This window comes from Bos javanicus, chromosome 14, assembly GCF_032452875.1.
Source record: "Bos javanicus breed banteng chromosome 14, ARS-OSU_banteng_1.0, whole genome shotgun sequence".
NCBI classification, from domain to species: Eukaryota; Metazoa; Chordata; class Mammalia; order Artiodactyla; family Bovidae; genus Bos; species Bos javanicus.
The window spans coordinates 42,994,908-43,019,079 of NC_083881.1; the positions used below are offsets into that span (position 1 = coordinate 42,994,908).

General features: G+C 40.6%; 1 protein-coding gene across 1 annotated transcript in view; it reads left to right on the top strand.

Moving 5' to 3' along the window:
• Positions 1-24,172, top strand: part of STMN2 (stathmin 2) — a 57,945-nt gene that overhangs the window by 23,421 nt on the left and 10,352 nt on the right. Inside the window, exons 2-3 of the mRNA XM_061439055.1 lie at positions 6,021-6,116; positions 10,724-10,896. Of these exons, the coding sequence (XP_061295039.1) occupies positions 6,021-6,116; positions 10,724-10,896 (269 nt within the window). The remainder of the gene's footprint in view (positions 1-6,020; positions 6,117-10,723; positions 10,897-24,172) is intronic.

The window sequence follows — 24,172 nt, forward strand, 5'->3', positions numbered from 1 at the left end:
CTAAGGGTGGGATCAAACTCTCAAGGTCAAATTTCTTTTAAATTTACACATTTAAAATTCTTAAAATACTAACATTGTAGTATATATTCATGTTTGTTTTAATATAAACATAATGTTTTAAGTCCCAACAATCCTTTTACATGAGCAAAAGTGCAAAACATCTTACCCAAAATCCTGGCATACAACTGACCTCAAAGAAGACTTACTATCACGGCACAACTTCTAACATCCCTCTGTGGCATAGTCTTTGAGAAGGCTGTGTACTGAAACATGGAGAACGCCATTCACAAAGATTAAGTGAATGATGCTCCCTGGAATGAGCTGAGTCATTCATCCTTAAGTGAATTCACTGTTCCACCCATAAAAGTTTTCCATATGGTCTCTTTAGAAGACCATTTCCATGTCAACAATAATAAATTTGGGTTGGTCAAAAAGTCCATTTGGGAACTTGTTATGGAAAAACCCAAATAAGCTTTTTGGAACCCAATAAAATACAAGATAATCAGTTAAAGTTGAATATCAGAAAAGCATAGAATGGCTTTCAGTATGTCCCATGCAATATTTGGATTAAAGTTAACTAGATGTTGGTATTTTTATTTGCTTTACATCTGGCAACTCTAACTATAAAGTCATTCCTGACCACCCTCTCCACAAACCCAGGACTTGGAGGTTCTTCTGAATTTCTAGTACGATTCATCTGTACCTCTATTTGACACTTACCTTATTTTGCATGTGTTTCTGTCGCTTTTTAGCTCCCCTGGTGGCTCAGATGGTAAAGAATATACCTGCAGTGAAGGAGACCAGGGTTAGATCCCTGGGTTGGGAAGATCCTCTGGAAAAGGGCATGGCAACCCACTCCAGTATTCTTGCCTAGAGAATTCCATGGACAGAGGAGCCTGGTGGGCTACAGTCCATGGGGTCACAAAAAGTCAGATACAACTGAGCGACTAACATGGTTCAGTTTCACACTATCGCTTTTTACATCTGTATACTTCACTTCCCTGACTTGAAAGCTCCTTAAGAATGAGGACACATATATCATATCTCTTTGTAATTCCATAATGCCTCACAGAAACTGTTGACCATGGATAGTGACCATAAATACTTTTTAATTGAGAGACATTCAAAATCAATGAGCAAAATACCCAAGAGTGATTCACAAAGCAACTGATTTCTGTTCCATTCAGGACTATGCTGTAAATTAGTTTATAAATGAGTAAGATGCAACATTTGCCTTTAAAGAGCTTAGTTTAATAAACAAAAAGTACACATCAAAAACTAGTAATGAAGGAGTCTTGTTGTTCAGTTGCTAAGTCATCTCCGACTCTGTAACCCCATGGACTATAGCCCACCAGGTTCCTCTGTCCGTGGGATTCTCCAGGCAAAGATACTGGAGTGGGTTGCCATTTCCTCCTTGACGGGATATCTCTGACCCGGGGATCAAACCCAGTGTCTTTTATGTCTCCTGCACTGGCAGGCAGGTTATTTACCACTAGCACCACCTGGAAAGCCCAGAGTTTGCTCTAATTATGTCCATTGAGTCAGAGATGCTATCTAACCATCTCATTCATTCTATACCATCCCATTCTCCTCCTGCCTCCAATCTTTCCCAGCGTCAGGGTCTTTTCCAATGAGTTGGTTCTTTGCATCAGGTGGCCAAAGTACTGGGGCTTCAGCTTCAGCATCAGCCCTTCCAGTGAAGGAGCAGTATATAATCAAGTAGAGCAATATAATAAAGATTAGGTATTACAGCCTACTAAGAACAAGAGGAAATGACAACGCACTCCAGTGTTCTTGCCTGGAAAATCCCATGGATGGAGGAGCCTGGTAGGCTGCAGTCCATGGGGTCGCGAAGAGTCGGACACGACTGAGCGACTTCACTTTCGCTTTTCACTTTCATGTGTTGGAGAAGGAAATGGCAACCCACTCCAGTGTTCTTGCCTGGAGAATCCCAGGGACGGGGGAGCCTGGTGGGCTGCCGTCTATGGGGTCGCACAAAATCGGACACGACTGAAGTGACTTAGCAGTAGCAGCAAGAACAATAGGAGATCAATGTGGATAGCAGCCCTAAGAGAGGGAAACAGTGAGGAGCGGGGATCTGAATGGAGGAGATTCAGATCTTGGGAAGGATGTAGATGAGAGGAGAGGATTAGAAAGGGCAGTGCCACCTAGGGGAAAGTGTGGGTAGTGCAGCAAGGGAGGAAGAGACCCATCTTCACAGGCTGCCTTTGCTACCTTGCAACTCAGCCGGTAAAGAACCTGCCTGCAGTGCAGGAGGCCCGGGTTCGACCCCTGGGTTGGGAAGATCCCCTGGAGAAGGAAATGGCAACCCACTCCAGTATCCTTGCCTGGAAAATCTCATGGACAGAGGAGCCTGGTGGGCTGCAGTCCATGGGGTCGCAAAGAGTCGGGCACGACTGAGCAATTAACATTTAATTACTTACTTACTTTGCTACCTGGCAACAATCAGAATTTCCTTGGGCTGTGGTTTCAACTGGCTTTAAGGGGTTGCCTAGGATTCAGAGCAACTATAGGAGTGAAAATCTACGCCATATCTACTGCTGCTGCTGCTGCTGCTGCTAAGTCGCATCAGTCGTCAGTCAGGCTCCTCTGTCCCTGGGATTCTCCAGGCAAGAACACTGGAGTGGGTTGCCATTTACTTCTCCAATGCATGAAAGTGAAAAGTGAAAGTGAAGTCGCTCAGTCATGTCTGACTCTTAGCGACCTCATGGACTGTAGCCTACGAGGCTCCTCCATCCATGGGATTTCCCAGGCAAGAGTACTGGAATGGAGTGCCATTGCCTTCTCCATATCTACTGCTAGACAGAGTCAATCATGCCATGTAGAGTCACAGGCCCTGATTTTTAAAAATAACCAAGTGCACTGTCATGTGTAAAGCAGGTAGCTAGTGGGAACCTACTATCTACAGCAGGGAGCTCAGTTCGGTGCTCTGTGATGATCTAGATGGGGTGGGAGGGAGGTCCAAAAGGGCCGGGATATCTGAACAGACATAGCTGACTCACTTAAATTCACAGCAGAAACTAACAACATTGTAAAGCTACTATACCCCAGTGAAAAAGAGGGATGCTATTAAAGAAATCACACACAAGAAAGAAATCATCCACAGATATCAACTGGGGTTGTCCCTAGAGCACCTTAGAGTAGGAAAAACAGCGTTTCTATCAATCACAGTTATACATTACACATGGGCGCCGAACGTGCAGGTTCCTGACAACATATACACCCATATCAAGCACAATTAGAGCAGTGAGTGACCTTACTGAAAATTAGTGAGCTGCATTTCCAAGAAACTAAGGACTGATGGTGAAGAGTGTTTTCTTTTGCAGAAAATCTTTTTCTTCTACACCTTTAATCTATTACCGCTATAAGAAGGAAAGTCTCTTTTTTTTAATTGAAGTATAGTTGATTTACAATATTGTGTTAGTTTCAGCTGTACAACAAAGTGATTCCGTTATATTTTTTTCAGATTACTTTCCATTATAGGTTATTACAAGATATTGAATATTGTTTCCTGTGCCATACGGTAAAGCCTTGTTGCTTATCTATTTTATGTGTAGTAGTTTGTACCTGTTAATTCCATACTTATCATTTATCCCTGCCCCCAATTCCTCTCCACTTTGGTAACTGTAAGTTTGTTTTCTGTCTATGAGTCTGTTTCTGTTTTGGATATAGATTCATTTGTATTATTTTTTAGGTTCCACATAAAAGTGATATCATGTAATATTTGTGTTTCTCTGTCTGACTGACTTCACTTAGTTTGATGTTCTCTAGGTCTATCTATGTTGCTGCAAATGGCAATATATCATTCTCTTATATATATATAATGTATTATGGGAATAGTATATAATACATAAATATAGTTGATGGGAACTCGGGTTGTTTCTATGCCTTGGCTATTTGTTGCTATGAACATTGGGGTGCATGTATCTTTCCAATTTAGAGTTTTCATCTTTTCTGAATATATGCCCAGGAGAGGGATTGCTGGATCATATGGTAGTTCATTTTCTAGATTTTTAAAAGAAACTCCATACTGTTTTCCATAGTGGCTGCACTTATCTGCACCAACAGTGTAGGAGGGTACCCTTTCCTATGAGACAAAATATCTTTTATTTTGCTTTTGGATTGTCCTTCCCTAATAAGGTTGATATCTTTAACATGTGCTTCTAATATGTGTTTAATTTTGCAAAGCATTTCAGATACCATATGGCATCCTCTTACTAAAAACCTTACAAGCTACAAAGGCTTGCTGTTTGGTTTTAATCTGTTCATGGAATTATACACATTGAACCACAGAATGTTCTTATGTGATATTGTGATTCACACTGAACATCCATGTGAAGATTGGCTTGAACCTTTATAAGGGACATACTTTTATTAACTAAATAGTCACATAAGACAAAGACACATGGTTTCAGCCTTCTAAAATTCCAGAGGCAATCAATAAAATCTCAGAGAATAGGTATTAGCAGAACTGTTTTGGTACAAGGCAAATTGTGTTGCTTATTATAAGGAAATTAAATAGGGAAGGAGATTCTTTTAGACAGAGGCTCAGGATGTGTTAGGTTGCACCGTATGCAATATGGCAATATTTGACCTTTGTATGCTGTTCACAGGGCTTCCCTGGTGGCTCAGATGGTAAAGAATCTGCCTACAATGCAGGAGATCCAAGTTCGATCCCTAGTTTGGGGAGATCCCCTGGAGAAGGGAATGGCTACCCACTCCAGTATTCTTGCCTAGACAATTTTACAAGTAGCTAGAAACCTCTTGGCAATCTTAAGACCTTGATTTACTACATTTTCTCAAGACCGCAACTTTGTCACTAGCCATATATGGCATCAGCCTCTGTGGTCCATTTCCTTTGAAAATTGATGGTAAGGTGGGTGGACAGTTGACTAAATGATCTCTTAGAACCTTCCCAACTTAAATTTGTGTATCTCTAAAGCATCCAGATATTGAATCTATTTTCTACTGGCTAACTGCAGATGCACCTGGCAATAATCCCCAAACAATCTTCTGCGAGTTCTCACCTTCCCAAGGTACTCCTCTCCCATGGGTTGCATAACCATCAGAAGACCCTGCCAAGAGGCACTAGCTCCCTGTGAGGTTCAATATGTTAGGACCTCACCATCTGTTTATATGTTCTCATAAGTTAGTGAACAAAGTCTCTCTATGATTCTTCTTTCATTTTCCTTAATTTATTATTCTTGAGAATTAAGAATCAACAAAGGTTAGAGAATCCCACCTCCTTATCCCCATCTGTTGTCTCAGTGATGGCCAATAGTGATAAGAGGCCCCCACGGTCACCTAGGCAGGAGGCTTCTTGAGGGGAAAAGGGAAAAATGAAATGGGAGTTGGGGGGTGGTGAAGGAGGAAGGAGGTCCGAATCCCTGCAGCTGCTTGGCATCCAAACTGAGCATGCAGAGAGGAAGGGAGATCCTTATCAGATCTCTGGTCCAGGTTTGTTTGTGGAAAGAGGGAGATAAATGAAAGTGCACTTGGGCATGAAGAGAAGGCAGCAGCACTGCTCCCTGGAGGATGTATTTGCTTAATAATTGTCCTGATGAGTTCTCTGCCTCTTCCCAAATGAATATGTGGCCATTCAGATTTAACAAAGCACACCTCCTGAAACTGACTTATATACAACAGACCTGCGCACACATGTATAGAATGAACCTATCTCTGTCCATTTTGTCTGTTTCTGTTTCCTCCATATCTTTCCTGTCTCTCCCTCCTACCTTGCTGGATCTCAATTCCTTCTACCTTCCTGTTTTTCTTTAGCTCCCTTCCCCTCACTTCTTATCTAACCTGCAGTAATTTGCCTTTTATGTCCTCTGTAATAAGAAATATGCACCCAAGAGTTCTGTTTCCATCGAATTTGTGAGAGAGAGTCCCTACCAACATTCATTCTACAGGAGGCTATAACAATCATTCAGGTGAAATGAAGCATTCAGAGGAAATTCAGGAAATGAGAGATACTAATCTTGCGCTGTTTGTTTCAGCCTACAAGGAAAAAATGAAGGAACTGTCCATGCTGTCCCTGATCTGCTCTTGCTTCTACCCGGAACCTCGCAACATCAACATCTACACTTACGATGGTGAGTTGCCTACAAAATGCCCCTGCTGGCTGGACCAGCTTAAAAAGCTTGGATGTGGTTGTTTCTCTTTCACAGCTCCTCATATAATGAAATCAATATTTTGTAGATCTTACTATTGACTTGCCGGATCTAGCTAATGGGTCTTATTGATTGCTATTTGCTGAAAACAATATGAGTTTGATGCTAATAACAGCACATTAATGTCTCTTAAGAAAGATGGCTGAGCTGTTATTAGCCATCTTATCCAGCATATCAATATCCACAATATGTTCAAAGCTTCTCTTTGCAAATAACATAATACACTAAGCTATAATTAGAGATCACCGTTTGCAAAAAAATGCTTTATAGTTAGAAAACTCAGGAAAGAAAATCAGCCACCAACAGTTTATGCTTTAATATAGTCTTTATGAGGGTTTCTCAGGTGGCGCTAGCACCAATGCAGGAGACATAAAAGACGTGGGTTTGATTCCTGGGTTGAGAAGATCCCTGGAGAAGGACATGGCAACTCACTCCAGTATTATTGCCTGGAGTATTATTGCTCCTCTGTCCATAGGACTGGACAGAGGAGCCTTGTAGTCTATAGTCCATGGCATTGCCAAGAGTCGGACACGACAGAAACAACTTAGTACACATGCTCTTTATAAAATCCCCATACTTTCTGTATGCATCTCAACAACCTAATGTTCCAATAATAAAACTGACTTATGACTGAAGTCCAGATAAAGAGGGTAAATGATTGGCATAGCTGTGAACCTTATTTTGCAGTGAAAACCTTTTGGTTTGATTTATCCTTGTTCATTCTGCTTAGTTTGATGACCATCCTGGTTCTGCCACTATCTGCCTGACCTTGGGTAGGTAACTCAGATTCTTTGAGCCTTATTTAACTCTAGTATCTTCCTACCGGCGTTTTTGTGGAGTTTAAATGGTTTAACGCAAGTTTGTGGCATTTAAATGGTTTCATGTTTAGCACAGAGCCTGTCTTCTTGTAAGCATTGAGAATGGTAGCTGTCATTATCAACAATACCATCTTCACTTGACGTGATGTATATGTGCTCAATGCACTCATGTCCCACTCTTTGCGACCCCATGGACCATAGCCCGTCAGGCTCCTCTGTCCATGGGATTTCCCAGGCAAGAGTACTGGAGTGGGCTGCCATTTCTTTCTCCAGGGGATCGTCCTGACCCAGGGATCAAACCCACGTCCCTTGCATCTCCTGCATTAGTAGACAAATTCTTTACCACTAGCACCACCTGGGAAGCCCATCTTCACTTATTTCTGTCCACTTATCTAAATGTTTGGTGCTGTTACATGTGTAGTAAAAATGAGGGACGTTTGGCTACCTGTTTGGCTCATGACAATTTTTTCTCTTCTGTGTGTGTAAGGAAATACATTACAGGTAAGGCAAAGGGATGTATGGCAGTTAACGGCTTCTATGCCTTTAAAACACTGCAGGACTCAAAGGAGTTTTTCTTCCAAACTGATTCTATCATGAATATGAATTAACTGTTTCACAAGGGAATGCCTTTCATGCACAAAAGTTTCAGTTTCCAACCAAAATTCTCATTAGCAGGCAGGCCCATGCTTACTTTGCGTAAGTCCATGCAGTCAGCAAATACACTGGACTGCTCTTCTGAGGCACTGATGTATCACCATGTGTTGTCACTGGGGCTTCAGTGATGACTGTGGCTCAGGAAAGCCAATGACAAGCATGGCTAAAGCCTCTTCCAGGCACTCATGGCCTTGGAGAGGAGAACTACAGCATGCAGATAGCCAGCGAGTGGAGCACAGTGCGGTTAAGACAGAGGTTATACACATTTACTGGTAGGACACAGAAGATAGTGATGGTGTGTGCCTTCTTAGGGATTGCAGAGGGGGAACTGAAAATCAGAAGCTGTATATAAGCTGAGTCTTAGAAGTCAGAAAGACAGTTTACCATGGCTCATGCACTATTTCCTTAAAGAATTGGTAGAGAATTTCAAATTCCCAAAGTCTTTAACCTTGCCTTGTGTTTCTGTACTGGACAATATTTATTGTAGACAACATTACAACAAGCATTTACTGTAGACCAACATTATAATAAGAATTAATAATAAGAAGAAGAATTGTTTACATTTATAAAGCCTGTGCTTTACATTTAGTATCCTTTAAAATCTTTTTGGAACTTGTTCACAATTGAATTTTTTTAACTGCTGTATTGAAGTAACATACAAAAGCCTGCACATATTTAATGTATGTAATTTGATTGATTTGGACAAGTATCCTTTATCTTTTAATTTCACCATGGTCTTGTGAGAAAGGTGCTTTTCATCTGCATCTTTTAGATGAGGAAAAGAAAATCTTCCCAGTATCACACGCCTAGTAAGAAGGGCTTACTAGTAGCAGTAGTAGTAGCAGTAGTAGTAGCAGTCGCTCAGTCATGTCTGACTCTTTGCGATTCCATGAACTGTAGCCTGCCAGGCTTCTCTGTCCATGGGATTCTCTAGGCAAGAGTACTGGAGAGGGTAGCCATTCCCTTCTCCAGAGGATCTTCCTGACCCAGGGATCGCTATATGGATGCAAATTCAGGCAGTTCTGGTTTTGGAGTTTCTAATTCTATCCATTTAAAATCCCATCACTTTATCAAACAAGTGATTTTTGTTTGCTGCTGTTCTCTTGAAATCCTTTTCCATAAGTTTACATATTTTTTATAGAATTGTACTTAAGGTATAAGTACAAATTTGGATGCCTTCACAAAGATTTTGAATATTTTTATAATTGTGAAAAAACCCACATCATTTTTAATATACTTGTTGAACTGACTTTGTATGAGCACACTTCCCAGGTGGTACTTGTGGTAGAGACATGCCTGCCAATGCAGAAGATGCAGGAGATGCAGGTTCAATCCCTGGATTGCGTAGATCCCCTGGAGAAGGAAATGGCAACCTACTCCAGTATTCTTGCCTGGAGAATCCCGTGGACAGAGGAGCCTGGTGGGCTACAGTCCATGGGGTCACAAAGAGACATGATTAGCAACTGAGCGTACACATATGATCTGTTAACATTCATAGATCTAAATAAGTTCAGTTCCTGTTCACCTGGCATCAGTCTAGACCACAACCTCAAAATACGCTAATCAGATTGCTAAAAGAATTTAATGGAAGCAAATAGTCACATCAAGAGAAGTGATATTTCTTCTTTGCTCTGCTCTAGTGAGAACTTGCCTGGAAACCTGGCCAGCTTGGTTACCACAATTTTCAAGGGACATTAATAAATTAGCAAGCCCTGTGAAGTTAGGGAGTGATGTAGCAGTAAGGATCTAAAAACAGTGTCATTTTGGGGCACTGCCAATGTTTTAACCTGGGGAAAAAATTGAAATGGAAGATTGTAACTATTTTAAAATACTTGAAAGATGGTGATGCACAACAGAGAGTAGCCTAAATTTGGGTGGGTTCATAGGACAGAACAAGAAACAGGGGGCTGAAATGAGAGGGATGCAGTCTGAGGATGAAAATCAAAAACACTGTTGAGAGTTGTCTAATGAGCTTTTTAAAATCAGCGTATTTCACTAAGCTGTAAGATGTGTAATTGCCTTAATGTCCTAGCAGATGCTAGCTGTCACTCTATTTTATTTTATAAATTATATTTTTATATTTTGAATCATATTATGCATTTATTTTCAGGTTTTTTTCCATTGACTTATTATGCAATTATGCAGTTGTTGAATGTAAATATTGTTCAAAAGTACAGAGTGTACAAATTAGATAACCATCACAATGCTTCTTCCCCCCCCCACCCCCGGCTCCTGTCTACAGCCGGGGAATGATGAAGCATTCCAAGTAGCAACAAAGTACAAGCAAAGGCATTACCGTGGGACTCTGCCTTACTGTCTTCATTAGACTGTAAGCACCTTGAAGACAGGGGCTCCCATGACAGTGTCCTCCCCAGGGCTGACGTTATGCTGCTTGATGACTCAGATCAACAGCCACACTGAAGGGCAAAACAGAAACCAGTAGGAAACCCTGCACATTAGCCTTGAATGGGTTGAATATTGTGTTGGCCAAAATGTTTGTTTGGCCAACCCAGTATTTCCAACCATTCAAGGCTAATATTGAATGTAATATTGGTTGTAACCCAGCTCCTGTGATTCCCAACCATAGGATTAGGTGTGAGAACTGGAGGACTTTGCTACTTTCCTCATTAATTAGTTTCCAACTATGTTTCCAAATGTTTCCAACTAAGGTGATTTCCCAAAAAATAAATAAACCTTAATCTGAGCTACTTGATTTTCACATGAGGCTCCTGTTTATTCAAAAGGAAAATAAAGTTTAGTTTAAAACTGAGTCAGGCTAACTTTTTTCTGGGCATGCCTACCATGATTTAACTCCCTATGGACAGTGTTGAATTTCCTAACACTGTAAGTATTTATTCAGTTAAAATAGATCCTTAAATATACTAAAGAAAGAGGTCTTATATGTTCAAAACAAGGTAGAGCAAATGATCACATGTAGCATTTTATTCATCTTCATCAGAATAACAAGGCCACTTTTAACTGCCAGAGTGCAAATTATTTAAGTAAATGCGTGCCTGTGTTCTGTATGCTTAACCTTCTCAAATATTCATCTCTCAGATATGGAAGTGAAGCAAATCAACAAGCGTGCCTCTGGCCAGGCTTTTGAGCTGATCTTAAAACCACCATCTCCCATCTCAGAAGCTCCACGAACTTTAGCTTCTCCCAAGAAGAAAGACCTGTCCCTGGAGGAGATCCAGAAAAAACTGGAGGCTGCAGAGGAAAGAAGAAAGGTAACTTATTCATAGGTTTTTTTGTTTGTTTTTTAAATTATGAAAGCATAATAACACATTTACAGGAGACTTGGGAAATAGAGGGCTTCACTGGTGGCTCAGGCAGTTAAGAATCTCCCTGCAATGCAGGAGACCCAGGTTCGATCCCTGAGTCAAGTAAATCCCCTGGAGAAGGGCATGGGTGCCCACTCCAGTATTCTTGCCTGGGAAATCCCATGGACGGAAGAGCCTGGAGGTTTATAGGCTGTCGGATCACAAAGTATTGGACACGACTGAGTGGACTAACACTTATTTAACACTGGAAAATACAGAACAAAGTTACATATAGTACTGATATCTATTACAGTTACTTTTTAAGTAGATAAATTAAGATTTTAGTTGGAGCTTCAATATCCATAGGTTTTTTAATTCTGCTCTCCCTTCTTACCTTCTCTCTCTACCCCTCTCTCCCTTCCCTGCCCCCTCCTCTTTCACACACACACACACACACACACACACTTCTAGCAGAAGTTCCAAGAGACAATGATGCCTGAACCTAAAGCATTCCAACACATGTAGGTCTTCTAGACATAGATCCAGACTAGTTCAAGTAAAATCTGCTGCTTTGAGGGTAGTTAAAACCAAAGGTCTCAGACACTGAATTTTAATGCTTTAGTGCCTTTTCCCTATCTTGGGTCCCTTTTGATAAAAGCCTCCCTGCCTTAGCCTATCCTCACTGTCAGGAAAGCACAGCCTTAGATAAGGCGCCTCCAGGGGTTGCATGGGGCGAGGGGCCAAAGCTTTGAGTCCTCCCTCTCAGAGTCCGCATCGTGGATGGTTTTCCTTGGAACAAAAAAGCACCAGGTACCCCGCTGAGATGTTTCCTGCCCAGAAATGCTGTTCACCCCCGGGGCTTGCCCCTGTCCCCTAGGCTTCAGTGCCTGTCCTTGAAGTTAGTTCATCCAAGGTTAGTACCCTCTCTGGAATCTATGAGTATCTTCCTGTATTCATATCTAAGCCTTGATGGCATTTTTTCTCTTTTTTCCATTGTTCTTTATTTGTATCCAAGAGCTTTTCTTACAGAACTAAATCTTTAATTTTCCACAATCAGCTGAATAAAAAAAGCCAAGGGTATTAAAAGTGGAAGACATTCAGAAACCCCAAGGACTATGTACATAGAGACAGAAATTATGCTTGAATATAGGGGTACCAGTTTTGTGATTATGGAAGTCCATCCCATCAAGATGCTCTTGATTAATTCAAATAAAATTACTATGTTGTACTTTTCACTGACTTTATCATGGTACATTTTTAGAACCACATCACTAAAAATATGCTGCATGCATGATCTTATAACGTGACTGGAAATGGCATTTATAATAATTTTAAATTTCATTTAGATGCTTGTAAAAAGTCAGCCAATAAATTAAACACTTCTGCGTTGGATACCTACAAAGAAAATGAAGATAGCTCTTTTCCTAAAAACTGAATTCTTTAACAGGGAGTGCAGAGCAAACCCAAAAGTGTGTGTGTGTTTATGTGCTTGTATATACCTACATATACACACAATCACACAAATGCACACACTTACCTGTGCGTGTGTGCTAAGTCGCTTCAGTTGTATCCGACCCTTTGAGACTCTATGGACTGTAGTCCTCCAGGCCTTTCTGTCCATGGAGTTCTCCAGGCAGGAGTACTGGAGTGGGTTGCCATATATCATCAAATAACAAGACTTAAAGATCGTAAATCCTAGATTAAATTTTCTGAACCCAAAACTACTTTTTGTCTTAACCTTTATAGTTGGAAAGTCTTCCTATATTGTGTCAATCCTGATCACAATTTCAGTTTTTACTCGTGAAGTTCTCTTAACATCCAATGAGTATTTCTTTAAATATTATTTATCGTATTTGGCCAATTGTTGTTATACAGTTGGATTTCAAAAGGAGGAAACTAAGTGACTAACCCGAAATATATATATATAAGAAGTTGTTTTAGAAAAATTTATCAGACTTTTTGCTGTCCTTTATAACTTTGTTCTCATAGTAAAACTGTATTAATGTAATTACTGTCCTTCGAGTCTGTTTCCAACAGATATTAATAACTAACTACAGTAGTAGAGAACATGTTACAGTCAAGGTAATTTAAAGTTTTCCAAAGCATTGGCATCTTATAGGTAATAGTTATAGGACATAGGTTGAAATATAGGGATGCTATGACTTGATTAGAATTCAAAGCCACTCACTAACCTGAATTTGAAAATTAGAGATGAAAATTCAACATCATGGTTTAAGGTGTTGCTGGCATATTTAATTAGAAGGAAAATATTAAAAGAACACAGAGATGACCAAAATTAACTGGATATTCTCATAAAATTCCCTGAGTTAACTAATTACTGATTATGGTAAAATTCATGTACCCTGAGGACAATAAATTATCAACACTTTTATGTTTGAACAATTGAATTGAACTAGAAATTGGCTGAGTGACTAAAAGACATCTACAAATGTAATCTTTCAACATTGTGACACCCAGGAAAAATGTTCTTTGGAGCCCTTTAAAAATCAGCATTCCTTCACATTTCTGCTCTTATTAAAATTTGCAAGGCAAAAAATTATTATATAGATTACATCCTGGTAGTGTTAATTAGAAGAAAATGTAACTAATTAACAGAAAGTGCCAACTTAAGAAATCATTAAGTGATTTTTTTTTTTCTATTGGGTTGTGCTGACTTAATTAGCACTCATTTGAAGAACTTCTAATTCTCTTCAAAGAGCCTTTAGCAAGTGCATATATCTCAGTAACTGAGGACAAGCATATAAGCAAAACACCAACTCAAAGCAGAAGAGACTATGGGACTAAAACCAGCTTGATCCAGGAGATTGATATTTCTTTTTACATTTTTCTTTTCTTTCTGCAACTAATTGGTTTCAATATCAAGGAATTTTTGTTTCAGTCAGTCCCAAATTATTTTTCTCACAAATCAGCAACTCCAGCAGAAAGAGAGCTTCTCTTTCCTAATAGTTCTAACAAAAGTTATAGAACTGAGTCTCAGTGACCTGTCCTGGATCACATGCCCAGCCCAGTAAGATGGTACTAAATAAAGGAGGACAGAGGGAAATGGTAGTTCTGGGGTGAAAAGTGCTCTTCATATGATGTGGTCAGAAAAGGCCTCTTGAATGTAAGAACATTGGAAAGAAACCATGAAGGGAGTGAGGGAGAACATTTGTAAAAAGGCAGGAAGGTGAGGAGTAAGCCACATGACTCTTCTCTGGGGGCAGAATTTGAAGTAAAGAGAATAGTAAGTGCAAAGGTCCTGAGGTAGCAATCTGCTAGGACTATTCTGGAAATAACACAGAGGACAGAATGGCAGGGCAGAAGGAGCAGGGGGAGATGGTAGGAATTGAGGTCAGAAAGTAGCATTTTTAAAGACCGACTTCAAATGGAAAAGGAGGTCATTAGAAAGATAAAAACCAGTTCATTCCCTGTGAATCACAGCATCTTTACAGAGAAATGTCTACTTTAAAAACCTGAGTGACTAGAAAAATAGTTTCAGATAAATAGAGAAAACATGAAAGCATTCTAGAGTAAAGAATGGTTCCCAGAGATGAGAGTACAGAAAGTCTGTTTTCAGGGCAGTGGGAAGACATAGGAGTTTGAGCTAGTGGACTTGGGTAAGGAGTTGGAGAGGAGTGAGGTGAGATTGTAGAGGGCCTTGAATGCAAAGTTAGGTGTTCAAACTCCATTTTATCTGAGAAATGAGGAGTCACTGAAAGCTTTCAAAAATACACAGATGTCCAACCTAGCTAGTGACCAACAACATTTGTTTTGCCCTAGTTCTTTCCTTTCCTACAAGCTGAAAGTTTGTAAAGATTCCGCCAGCCGAACAGGACATTTAAATAGGTATTAAACAGTTCCTTTTGTCATCGTTATGATCAAAGCAATCTATCAATTCAGTTCAGTCACTCAGTCAGTCATGTCCAACTCTTTGCACCCCCATGAACTGCAGCACGCCAGGCTTCCCTGTCTATCATCAGTTCCCGGAGCTTGCTCAAACTCATGTCCATTGAGTCGGTGATGCCATCCAACCATCTCATCCTCTGTTGTCCCCTTCTCCTCCTGCCTTCAATCTATAACTACCAATTAATATTACTGAATATCATAAAATAAGCATTAACTCACTACACTGACATAATTCTACCTCAAAGTAAATATAGACACAAAGGTGAAATATGATTTTTGATATGGCCTTTAAAACAAAAAGGCTATGAGACCTCTCCCCCTCCATTGGGCTTCCTTGGTGAGTCTCCTGCACTGCAGGCAGATTCTTTACTGTCTGAGCCACCAAGGCCCCTTACCCACTCCAATAATCTTGCCTGGAGAATCCCATGGACAAAGGAGCCTGGCAAGTTATAGTCTATGGGGTCACAAAGAGTTGGACACGACTGACCTATTAACATTGGTACTCATTGGTACTCCCCCTCCATTGGTACTCTTGAAAGATTGCTCCTGGGACCTGAGTCAAGGGACCACATCTGGGAAGCCGTGACCTAGGCTGTGCTGCTGTAGACTGCTGGATTTAGAACTGGAGGGCTGCCTCTGGGGCATTCCCTGTGGGCTCAAATTCGCTTTGTGTTCAATGCTTTGGCAGTTTCCCCACCTCCCTACTCCATCTGTTGATATGGCAGCACTGACCATCTGGTCACTACATTGAACGCTCCTCCCATCAGGTTCCTCTGAACCAGAATTAATGCTCCATTGGTGAGCTGATAGAAGAGTATTATAAAAGGAAGAAGTCCTTTTCCTGATTTTTTCTTCCTTCTTTGATTATCTCTGAGAATCAGTATTCATCTCCATCAAACCACATTACCTCATGAAGTCAACATAAAGCTCATTATCTGAAGTTAAATATTCCATCCAGCAGCTTACCCACATGGATGCAATGATATGAACACTTCAGTCATCCATCTGTCCATCCATTTATTTATTTACACAGCAAACATTTATTTAGTAAGAGGCAACAGAGCTAAGTCAACCCTAGGTCCCAGTTGGCCCAGGACAACTCCAGCTTATTCCTGCTGTGTAGATATCAGTATTGTCTCAGTTGCATAAGGATCTCAGATTAGACAATAAATTATATGATTATTGTAAGCCAAGCATAGTGTTTAAGAATATCTTTTAAAACATCATGGTTAAGAACACATGGTTAAGAGAATGCCTTTGATCAAAGCCTGGTTTCACCACCTAATGGTTGTGTGACATTGGGCAGGTCACTAATCTCTCTCTGTTTTATTTTGTCCATCCGTAAAATGAGACTAACAGTAGGACCCACATCCTGGAGTCACTGTGTGATTTAGAAGAGTTACTCCACATAAAGGCATACCACAAGCACTGTGAAAGTGTGAGCTACTTTTGTGTAAAAACATACCTAGTTCCCAGCCTCACAGAGATGACAATCTAGTAAACTCATGATTTTATAAATTTTCTCATTAACACAGATATTGAAATGTTACATACATTTTGTGACTATTTTTAAACATTATAAAATACCAGTTATCAAACTATAAGAACAGTTTGATAAGTAACATATATAAATAGTTCAGCCTAACTAAAAGTAGCTGGAAAAAGATTGATATTATGAAAAAATGATGAAAATTTAAGGAATTGGATGACATTGATAAAATCTCATGACAACATAGATTAAATTACAAAGAATACTACTCACCCACTCCAGTAAGCTATAACTGGCACGCAGACGATATCGGCATGATCAACTCCAAAGTCACTGAACCTCTGAAAGAAAGTCGTGTTGCTTATTCTTAATAATATGGCCTCAAAGTGGATCATTTGTCACCAAATCTGATAGGCTTGCCTCTTCTGTCTGCAGGCATCTCACATTGCAGACAGCAATTCAAGTCGAAGTCAGAAAAAGAGGGGGTGCTTTGTATAACAATGGATTGTGAGTCAAAGTGTTAGATTATTCACAATTCAACACTCAGGAAGCATTCTGCTCCTTAGAGAACATAACACGTGCCCTACAGACTCTTCATGCATGTTATCCCCTCTGTGTAGAGTGCCCCCCCCCCCACTTTCTGTGATTCTTTTCCTGGGAGTTAACCGCAGTGAGTGCATGACAGAGTCTGGCAAAGGGCTCATTCTACAGGTCTTTGGATTTTAATCATTTTAAATTTCGTCTTATACATCTGATTCTTCTACACAAAGTGAATAGTAAACCCTCTATAAAACCCATATTTAACGAGGCTTTATTTGTGACTTTAGCTGGGTTAATACTGTTTTTTCATTGTTAATAGGAAAGCAAATAATGAGATACACATCCTCTAACCTACTACCACAAAAGCACTTAAGAACTAGGATATCTAATGTCTGATAAATGGTTCTAGAAGGCAAGGAATAGTAATATAGCCAAATGATGCAAGGGGACAGGAACATAACAAGTTAGAAATATGCTTACTTCAGAACATACAGAGATAGACACTAGCACTCTCTAAACTATAGTCTTAAATCTGCTCTGTGTACACAAAGTAAAATGAGTTTTATTATACCACTTAACTCAAATTTATCTTCCATTTCATTTATATAGTAATTAAATGCTTATACTCAGTAATATAAGAAATGGTAATGAACCTCTTTGGAAAATTATATACTTAAAGTGTTCCTAAATGGACAATAACTCTGCTCACTATCTCATTATTTTTCCCTTCACATACCTCTCTTGTAATTATTCCAGCGGTACCAAGTTCAGCGTGAGGAAGTTTATGCCTTGAATAGGCCGTTCATCATTAACAAGCCTCCACTATTACAATAGCAATATGGAGACCATCCGTCCCTTCATCTCCCAGAACGTCATGCTGGATGTCTTAGTTCTGTAAATACTTTGCCTTGACATTTGCATTATACCAGCTGATCATTATCATGTCCTCAGTTTCTATTTCCAAATTTCTGTGACCTTCAACATTAGGTACGTGCTGTTCAGAAATGTTTCTCCAGGGTCAGATCTTTTTTCCTTAAGCAATTTATTTTTAACAACTTTCAACAAATCCCGCTTCTCCAGCTTCCCCATCAGGCAATCAAGATTCCTTTCTGCTAATGTGCTCAAGTGAGAAATAAAACAAGAATACCCACTCAACCAGGGCTTCCCAGGGGCACCAGTGGTAAAGAGCCCACCTGCCAATGCAGGAGACATGAGGCATGGGTTCGATCCCTGGGTTGGGAAGGTGGCTTGCCATTCCCCATGGAGGAGGGAATGGCAACCCATTCCAGTATTCTTGCCTAGTGAATCCCAGAGGAGCCTGGTAGGCTATAGTCCATAGGGTTGCAAAGAGTCGGACTTGACTGAAGCGACCGAGCACGCACACACACACACTCAACGATGTAGCAAAATCTTCACTTCTACTGAAATTAAGGAAAGTGTTTCTTCCACTTTTGTGTGCTCGATCCTCACACTCATTTCATGTCATGTTTTAGGGCAGTTCTCTGGACCAAATGCTTATTTGCTCCTTGATAGAAATATGAGAATCAGAACCAGCAAGGCTGTGACTGAGAGATTAAGCTATATTCATGAGAGAAGCAATTTATCCCCAGGAGTAAAGTTAGAGAAGTTATTCTGAATGTCGGGCTTTGTAAGAAGGAAGAATTATGACTTTCTGCAGCAATGCGGTTCCAGAAATCTTAGAAACTGAGCTTGAGGCCCTCAGGTCTGTTAGCTCCGTGGAAGAATTTAAGAGTTGAGTATTTATGAGGAAGGATCAAAATGGGGAGGAAGACATTTTCTCAGTGAGGAATTCTCTCCATAATCATCTCATCCTATATTTGAAACGTATATAATTGTGAGGTCCTACGAACACCTCTGTGGAGGCACTGGTGGCTATAACAGGTGAGCGGCCCTGAAGGGTCGCCTGGCCCAGCTTGGCAGGCCTGCTTCATTTAGCAGCGGCCTCACATGAGAACGCTCTGTTCTGCCTTCTGTTTCTGTTTCACCCCATTAATTGAACTAAAGAAATGCACTTGACACCTAGGCTGGGTAATCTCATTTAGCCCCAAGGACTGCAAAAGTACTAATGCTGTTAATTGAGGCATTTCAAACTGAGCCAAATGCCACACTCCTCTCAAGGCAATAAGCCTGCCTCCATTACTGTTCATGGGACCCGTGGGAAAGTGTGTTCACACAGACCAAATGTGTCCCATTCCGGCAACAGAGTTGAAAAGGAATGTGTTGCTCTATTACCCTTTTAATGCCAAAGGCTTCCCTTCTCCATCCTCTTCCCCTGCTGTCTCCTGGCTGCTTTCGACTCTTTCATAAAAGAAAATTAAAAGTGCAACTATAAACCTCAACCTACAATGCAATTTCACAAAGTTCCAAATTTAAGCATCTGAAATTTAAAAATGATGCAATTGCCTCTTGAAAACTATTAAAACTAGAAATGACACAATTGCCTCTTGATAACTGTCTGTGGTAACTCTCTCCATGAGAAAGGGACACAAAAAAGTCCAGGTAGATCCTCTCTGGGCAGCACTGGAAGCTCTGATCTATGGGAGGAGGTGGAGGGGAAAGGGACTTACTAACTCACTGAGGAGAAGGTTCACGTATCTGCTGCCTTCAGCAGCCTTGGCTGATGGACTTTGTTGTCAGATCAGATCAGATCAGTCACTCAGTCATGTCCGACTCTTTGCGACCCCATGAATCGAAGCACACCAGGCCTCCCTGTCCATCACCAACTCCCGGAGTTCACTGACACTTACATCCATCGAGTCAGTGATGCCATCCAGCCATCTCATCCTCTGTCGTCCCCTTCTCCTCCTGCCCCCAATCCCTCCCAGCATCAGAGTCTTCTCCAATGAGTCAACTCTTTGCATGAGGTGGCCAAACTACTGGAGTTTCAGCTTTAGCATCATTCCTTCCAAAGAAATCCCAGGGTTGATCTCCTTCAGAATGGACTGGTTGGATCTCCTTGCAGTCCAAGGGACTCTCAAGAGTCTTCTCCAACACCACAGTTCAAAAGCATCAGTTCTTCGGCGCTCAACCTTCTTCACAATCCAACTCTCACATCCATGCATGACCACAGGAAAAACCATAGCCTTGACTAGACGAACCTTTGTTGGCAAAGTAATGCTCCGCTTTTGAATATGCTATCTAGGTTGGTCATAACTTTCCTTCCAAGGAGTAAGCGTCTTTTAATTTCATGGCTGCAGTCACCATCTGCAGTGATTTTGGAGCCCCCAAAAATAAAGTCTGACACTGTTTCCACTGTTTCCCCATCTATTTCCCATGAAGTGATGGGACTGGATGCCATGATCTTTGTTTTCTGAATGTTGAGCTTTAAGCCAACTTTTTCACTCTCCACTTTCACTTTCATCAAGAGGCTTTTGAGTTCCTCTTCACTTTCTGCCATAAGGGTGGTGTCATCTGCATATCTGAGGTTATTGATATTTCTCCCAGCAATCTTGATTCCAGCTTGTGCTTCTTCCAGTCCAGCGTTTCTCATGATGTACTCTGCATAGAAGTTAAATAAACAGGGTGACAATATACAGCCTTGACGAACTCCTTTCCCTATTTAGAACCAGTCTGTTGTTCCATGTCCAGTTCTAACTGTTGCTTCCTGACCTGCATACGAATTTCTCAAGAGGCAGGTCAGGTGGTCTGGTATGCCCATCTCTTGAAGAATTTTCCACAGTTTATTGTAATCCACACAGTCAAAGGCTTTGGCATAGTCAATAAAGCAGAAATAGATGCTTTTCTGGAACTCTCTTGCTTTTTCCATGATCCAGTGGATGTTGGCAATTTGATCTCTGGTTCCTCTGCCTTTTCTAAAACCAGCTTGAACATCAGGAAGTTCACAGTTCACATATTGCTGAAGCCTGGCTTGGAGAATTTTGAGCATTACTTTACGAGGGTGTGAGATGAGTGCAGTTGTGCGGTAGTTTGAGCATTCTTTGGCATTGCCTTTCTTTGGGATTGGAATGAAAACTGACCTTTTCCAGTCCTGTGGCCACTGCTGAGTTTTCCAAATGTGCTAGCATATTGAGTGCAGCACTTTCACAGCATCATCTTTCAGGATTTGGAATAGCTCAACTGGAATTCCATCACCTCCACTAGCTTTGTTCGTAGTGATGCTTTCTAAGGCCCACTTGACTTCACATTCCAGGATGTCTGGCTCTAGGTCAGTGATCACACCATCGTGATTATCAGTCATGAAGATCTTTTTTGTATAGTTCTTCTGTGTATTCTTGCCACCTCTTCTTAATATCTTGTGCTTCTGTTAGGTCCATACCATTTCTGTCCTTTATCGAGCCCATCTTTGCATGAAATGTTCCTTTGGTATCTCTGATTTTCTTGAAGAGATCCCTAGTCTTTCCCATTCTGTTGTTTTCCTCTATTTCTTTGCATTGATCGCTGAAGAAGGCTTTCTTATCTCTTCTTGCTATTCTTTGGAACTCTGCATTCAGATGTTTATATCTTTCCTTTTCTCCTTTGCTTTTTGCTTCTCTTCTTTTCACAGCTATTTGTAAGGCCTCCCCAGACAGCCATTTTGCTTTTTTGCATTTCTTTTCCATGGGGATGGTCTTGATCCCTGTCTCCTGTACAATGTCACAAACCTCATTCCATAGTTCATCAGGCACTCTATCTATCAGATCTAGGCCCTTAAATCTATTTCTCACTTCCACTGTATAATCATAAGGGATTTGATTTAGGTCATACCTGAATGGTCTAGTGGTTTTCCCTACTTTCTTCAATTTAAGTCTGAATTTGACAATAAGGAGTTCACAATGGTCTGAGCCACAGTCAGCTCCTGGTCTTGTTTTTGCTGACTGTATAGAGCTTCTCCATCTTTGGCTGCAAAGAATATAATCAATCTGATTTCGGTGTTGACCATCTGGTGATGTCCATGTGTATATATATATATACATATACATATATATATATATGATGTCCATGATATCAGAGGAATACAATCTAAAACCACTGCTGTAGTGGATTTTGAAAAGTTAAGCTTTGTTTTGCTTTATTTTGATTGATTTGGTTTTCTTTGATTTCCTGAAGCTGCCACATGGTTTTCTGCCCAATACAAGAGAAATGTAAGGCCCTAAACTTATCTCTAATTCTTGGATGCATTGCATCCAAGTTTTGTGATAACCCAGACTTCTTTCCCTCTACAAGGTTTTCTGGCTAAGGCTAAGTCACTTCAGTCGTGTCCAACTCTGTGCGACCCCATAGACAGCAGCCCACCAGGCTCCCCCGTCCCTGGGATTCTCAAGGCAAGAACACTGGAGTGGGTTGCCATTTCCTTCTCCAATGCATGAAAGTGAAAAGTGAAAGTGAAGTCGCTCAGTCGCGTCCAACTCTTAGCGACCCCATAGACTGCAGCCCACCAGGCTCCTCCATCCATGAATTTTCCAGGCAAGAGTACTGGAGTGGGATGCCATTGCCTTCTCTGAAGGTTTTCTGGACTGGAGGTTATATAGATTGAATGAACTTTCTGAAATGAAAAATCCAAGTCATTTCCTCTTACTTTTTTGTGGTATTTCCTCAACTGTGACAATTCCTATCAACACAGCCCCATTCAGTGTACTGCAGACAAAGGAGTTAGGGAAGGGCTGGCTGGCACCACGAGGACACCGGAGTCCACTAACTGGTGACAACTAAAGGGATTGGAACAAATATCCTGAACATGTGAGATAACCAAGATTCTACATTTGGGTTTAGTTGTAGCAGGAAGTTCAGTTGCCATCAGCTCCAGTCACAGTGTGTTTTGAGTTTTACTTTCAATAATAATGGCTTCCATTTGCTCAGCACTAACTTACTCGATAAGAGACACTGTGCTGAATACTTTGCAAACATTGTTTCATTTGATGCTGGCAAAGAGTCCTATGAAACAGGTACTATCTTTACCAGTATGCAAAAAAATAATAATATAATAATATAATAAATAAATAAAATAATATAATAATACAATAAAATAATAATCCCATGAAGACTTCTCTCAGAGAGAAACTTGAAACACACACACACGTTTAGCCAGTCTCCCTTGCCCCGTGTCGCAATTCTGTAATCCTGGTAGCAAGAGATAAGCAAAATCAATGCAGAATGTTTTACCAATAGTCCCACCTAGAGGCAGGAGGATGAATAAACTAGAAAATATTTTTTGTTTCTTCCAGAAGGATTCCAGAAGGGTTCCATTAGATCTTGAATTTCTATTAATATTTATCATTTTTCATATTAGATTTGTGCAAGCTGTAACACAGCAAGAATGAAATTGGGTCTACTGAAGATGTCAGGAAACTACTATGGGGTTAAACCAAAAAGTGGGGCTAGTCCCCAAAACTGTCTGTTTAATGTCCAGTGAGTCACTAGACATATTCCTGGTAAATGTCAAACACATCCGGAAAGACTCTTAAGGTTATATAATTTTACTGTTCCTGTAGAATTTTATCTGAAGAGAAGTTTCTTCCCCTCTCAGAATTCATATCTTTTATACATCAAAAGCTCTCCAGTAAGGTCCCACAAGCACTCCCATCAACTGAAATGTCTATTAATGTTTTTAATGGTAATCAATACTTAGCCCATGGAATATTTTTTGATCTACCATTGTTTAGATATTCACATTTACAATTACTCCTATGAAGGTTCACCTCAGAGGACCAACTGATCCCAAGGAATTATCCCAGAATTATGAATGTGTAATAATTTAGTCTTAAACCTGGATAGTTCAGTCTTGGGTAAGGCTTCTCTTAGCTGCTTGATTGTGGAGGAAAAGATGAATGTGGAAAGATATTAATGTATCCAGGGCAACCAACACAGGACTGAAACACAGGCTTGACACCAAAGCCCATGCCAGTGTGTTTTTCAGAAAGTAGTCTGAACTGCCTGCATTACAATCACAGGGGACGCTTATCAAAAATATAGATTCCTGGGTCTCACCAAGGAACCACAGAGTTAGAATCTTGAGGTGGATACTAGGCCTCTGCATATTTACCAAGCACCCTGTGATGATTAACATACAGAACCATTCAGCTTCCTGATGCTGCAGGAGAATTACAGTGCACAGAATGTGGGGGCTGTGTGGGAATGGGGTACACAGGGCTCTGATGATTCTTCTGTAATCCCTGAGCAATCTCAGGGTTTCAAAGATGACCCACGTGGCTTTGGCATGTTCAAGACGGGTCCATAAAAGGACTTTCTGTTGTCTGTGGCCACATGGCCATGAAGTTTGCAGTATTCACAAGTCTCCAAAGACAGTTTGGTGCAAGGGAAGAAAGGGTGGAGGTAGGCATGGAATAAAAC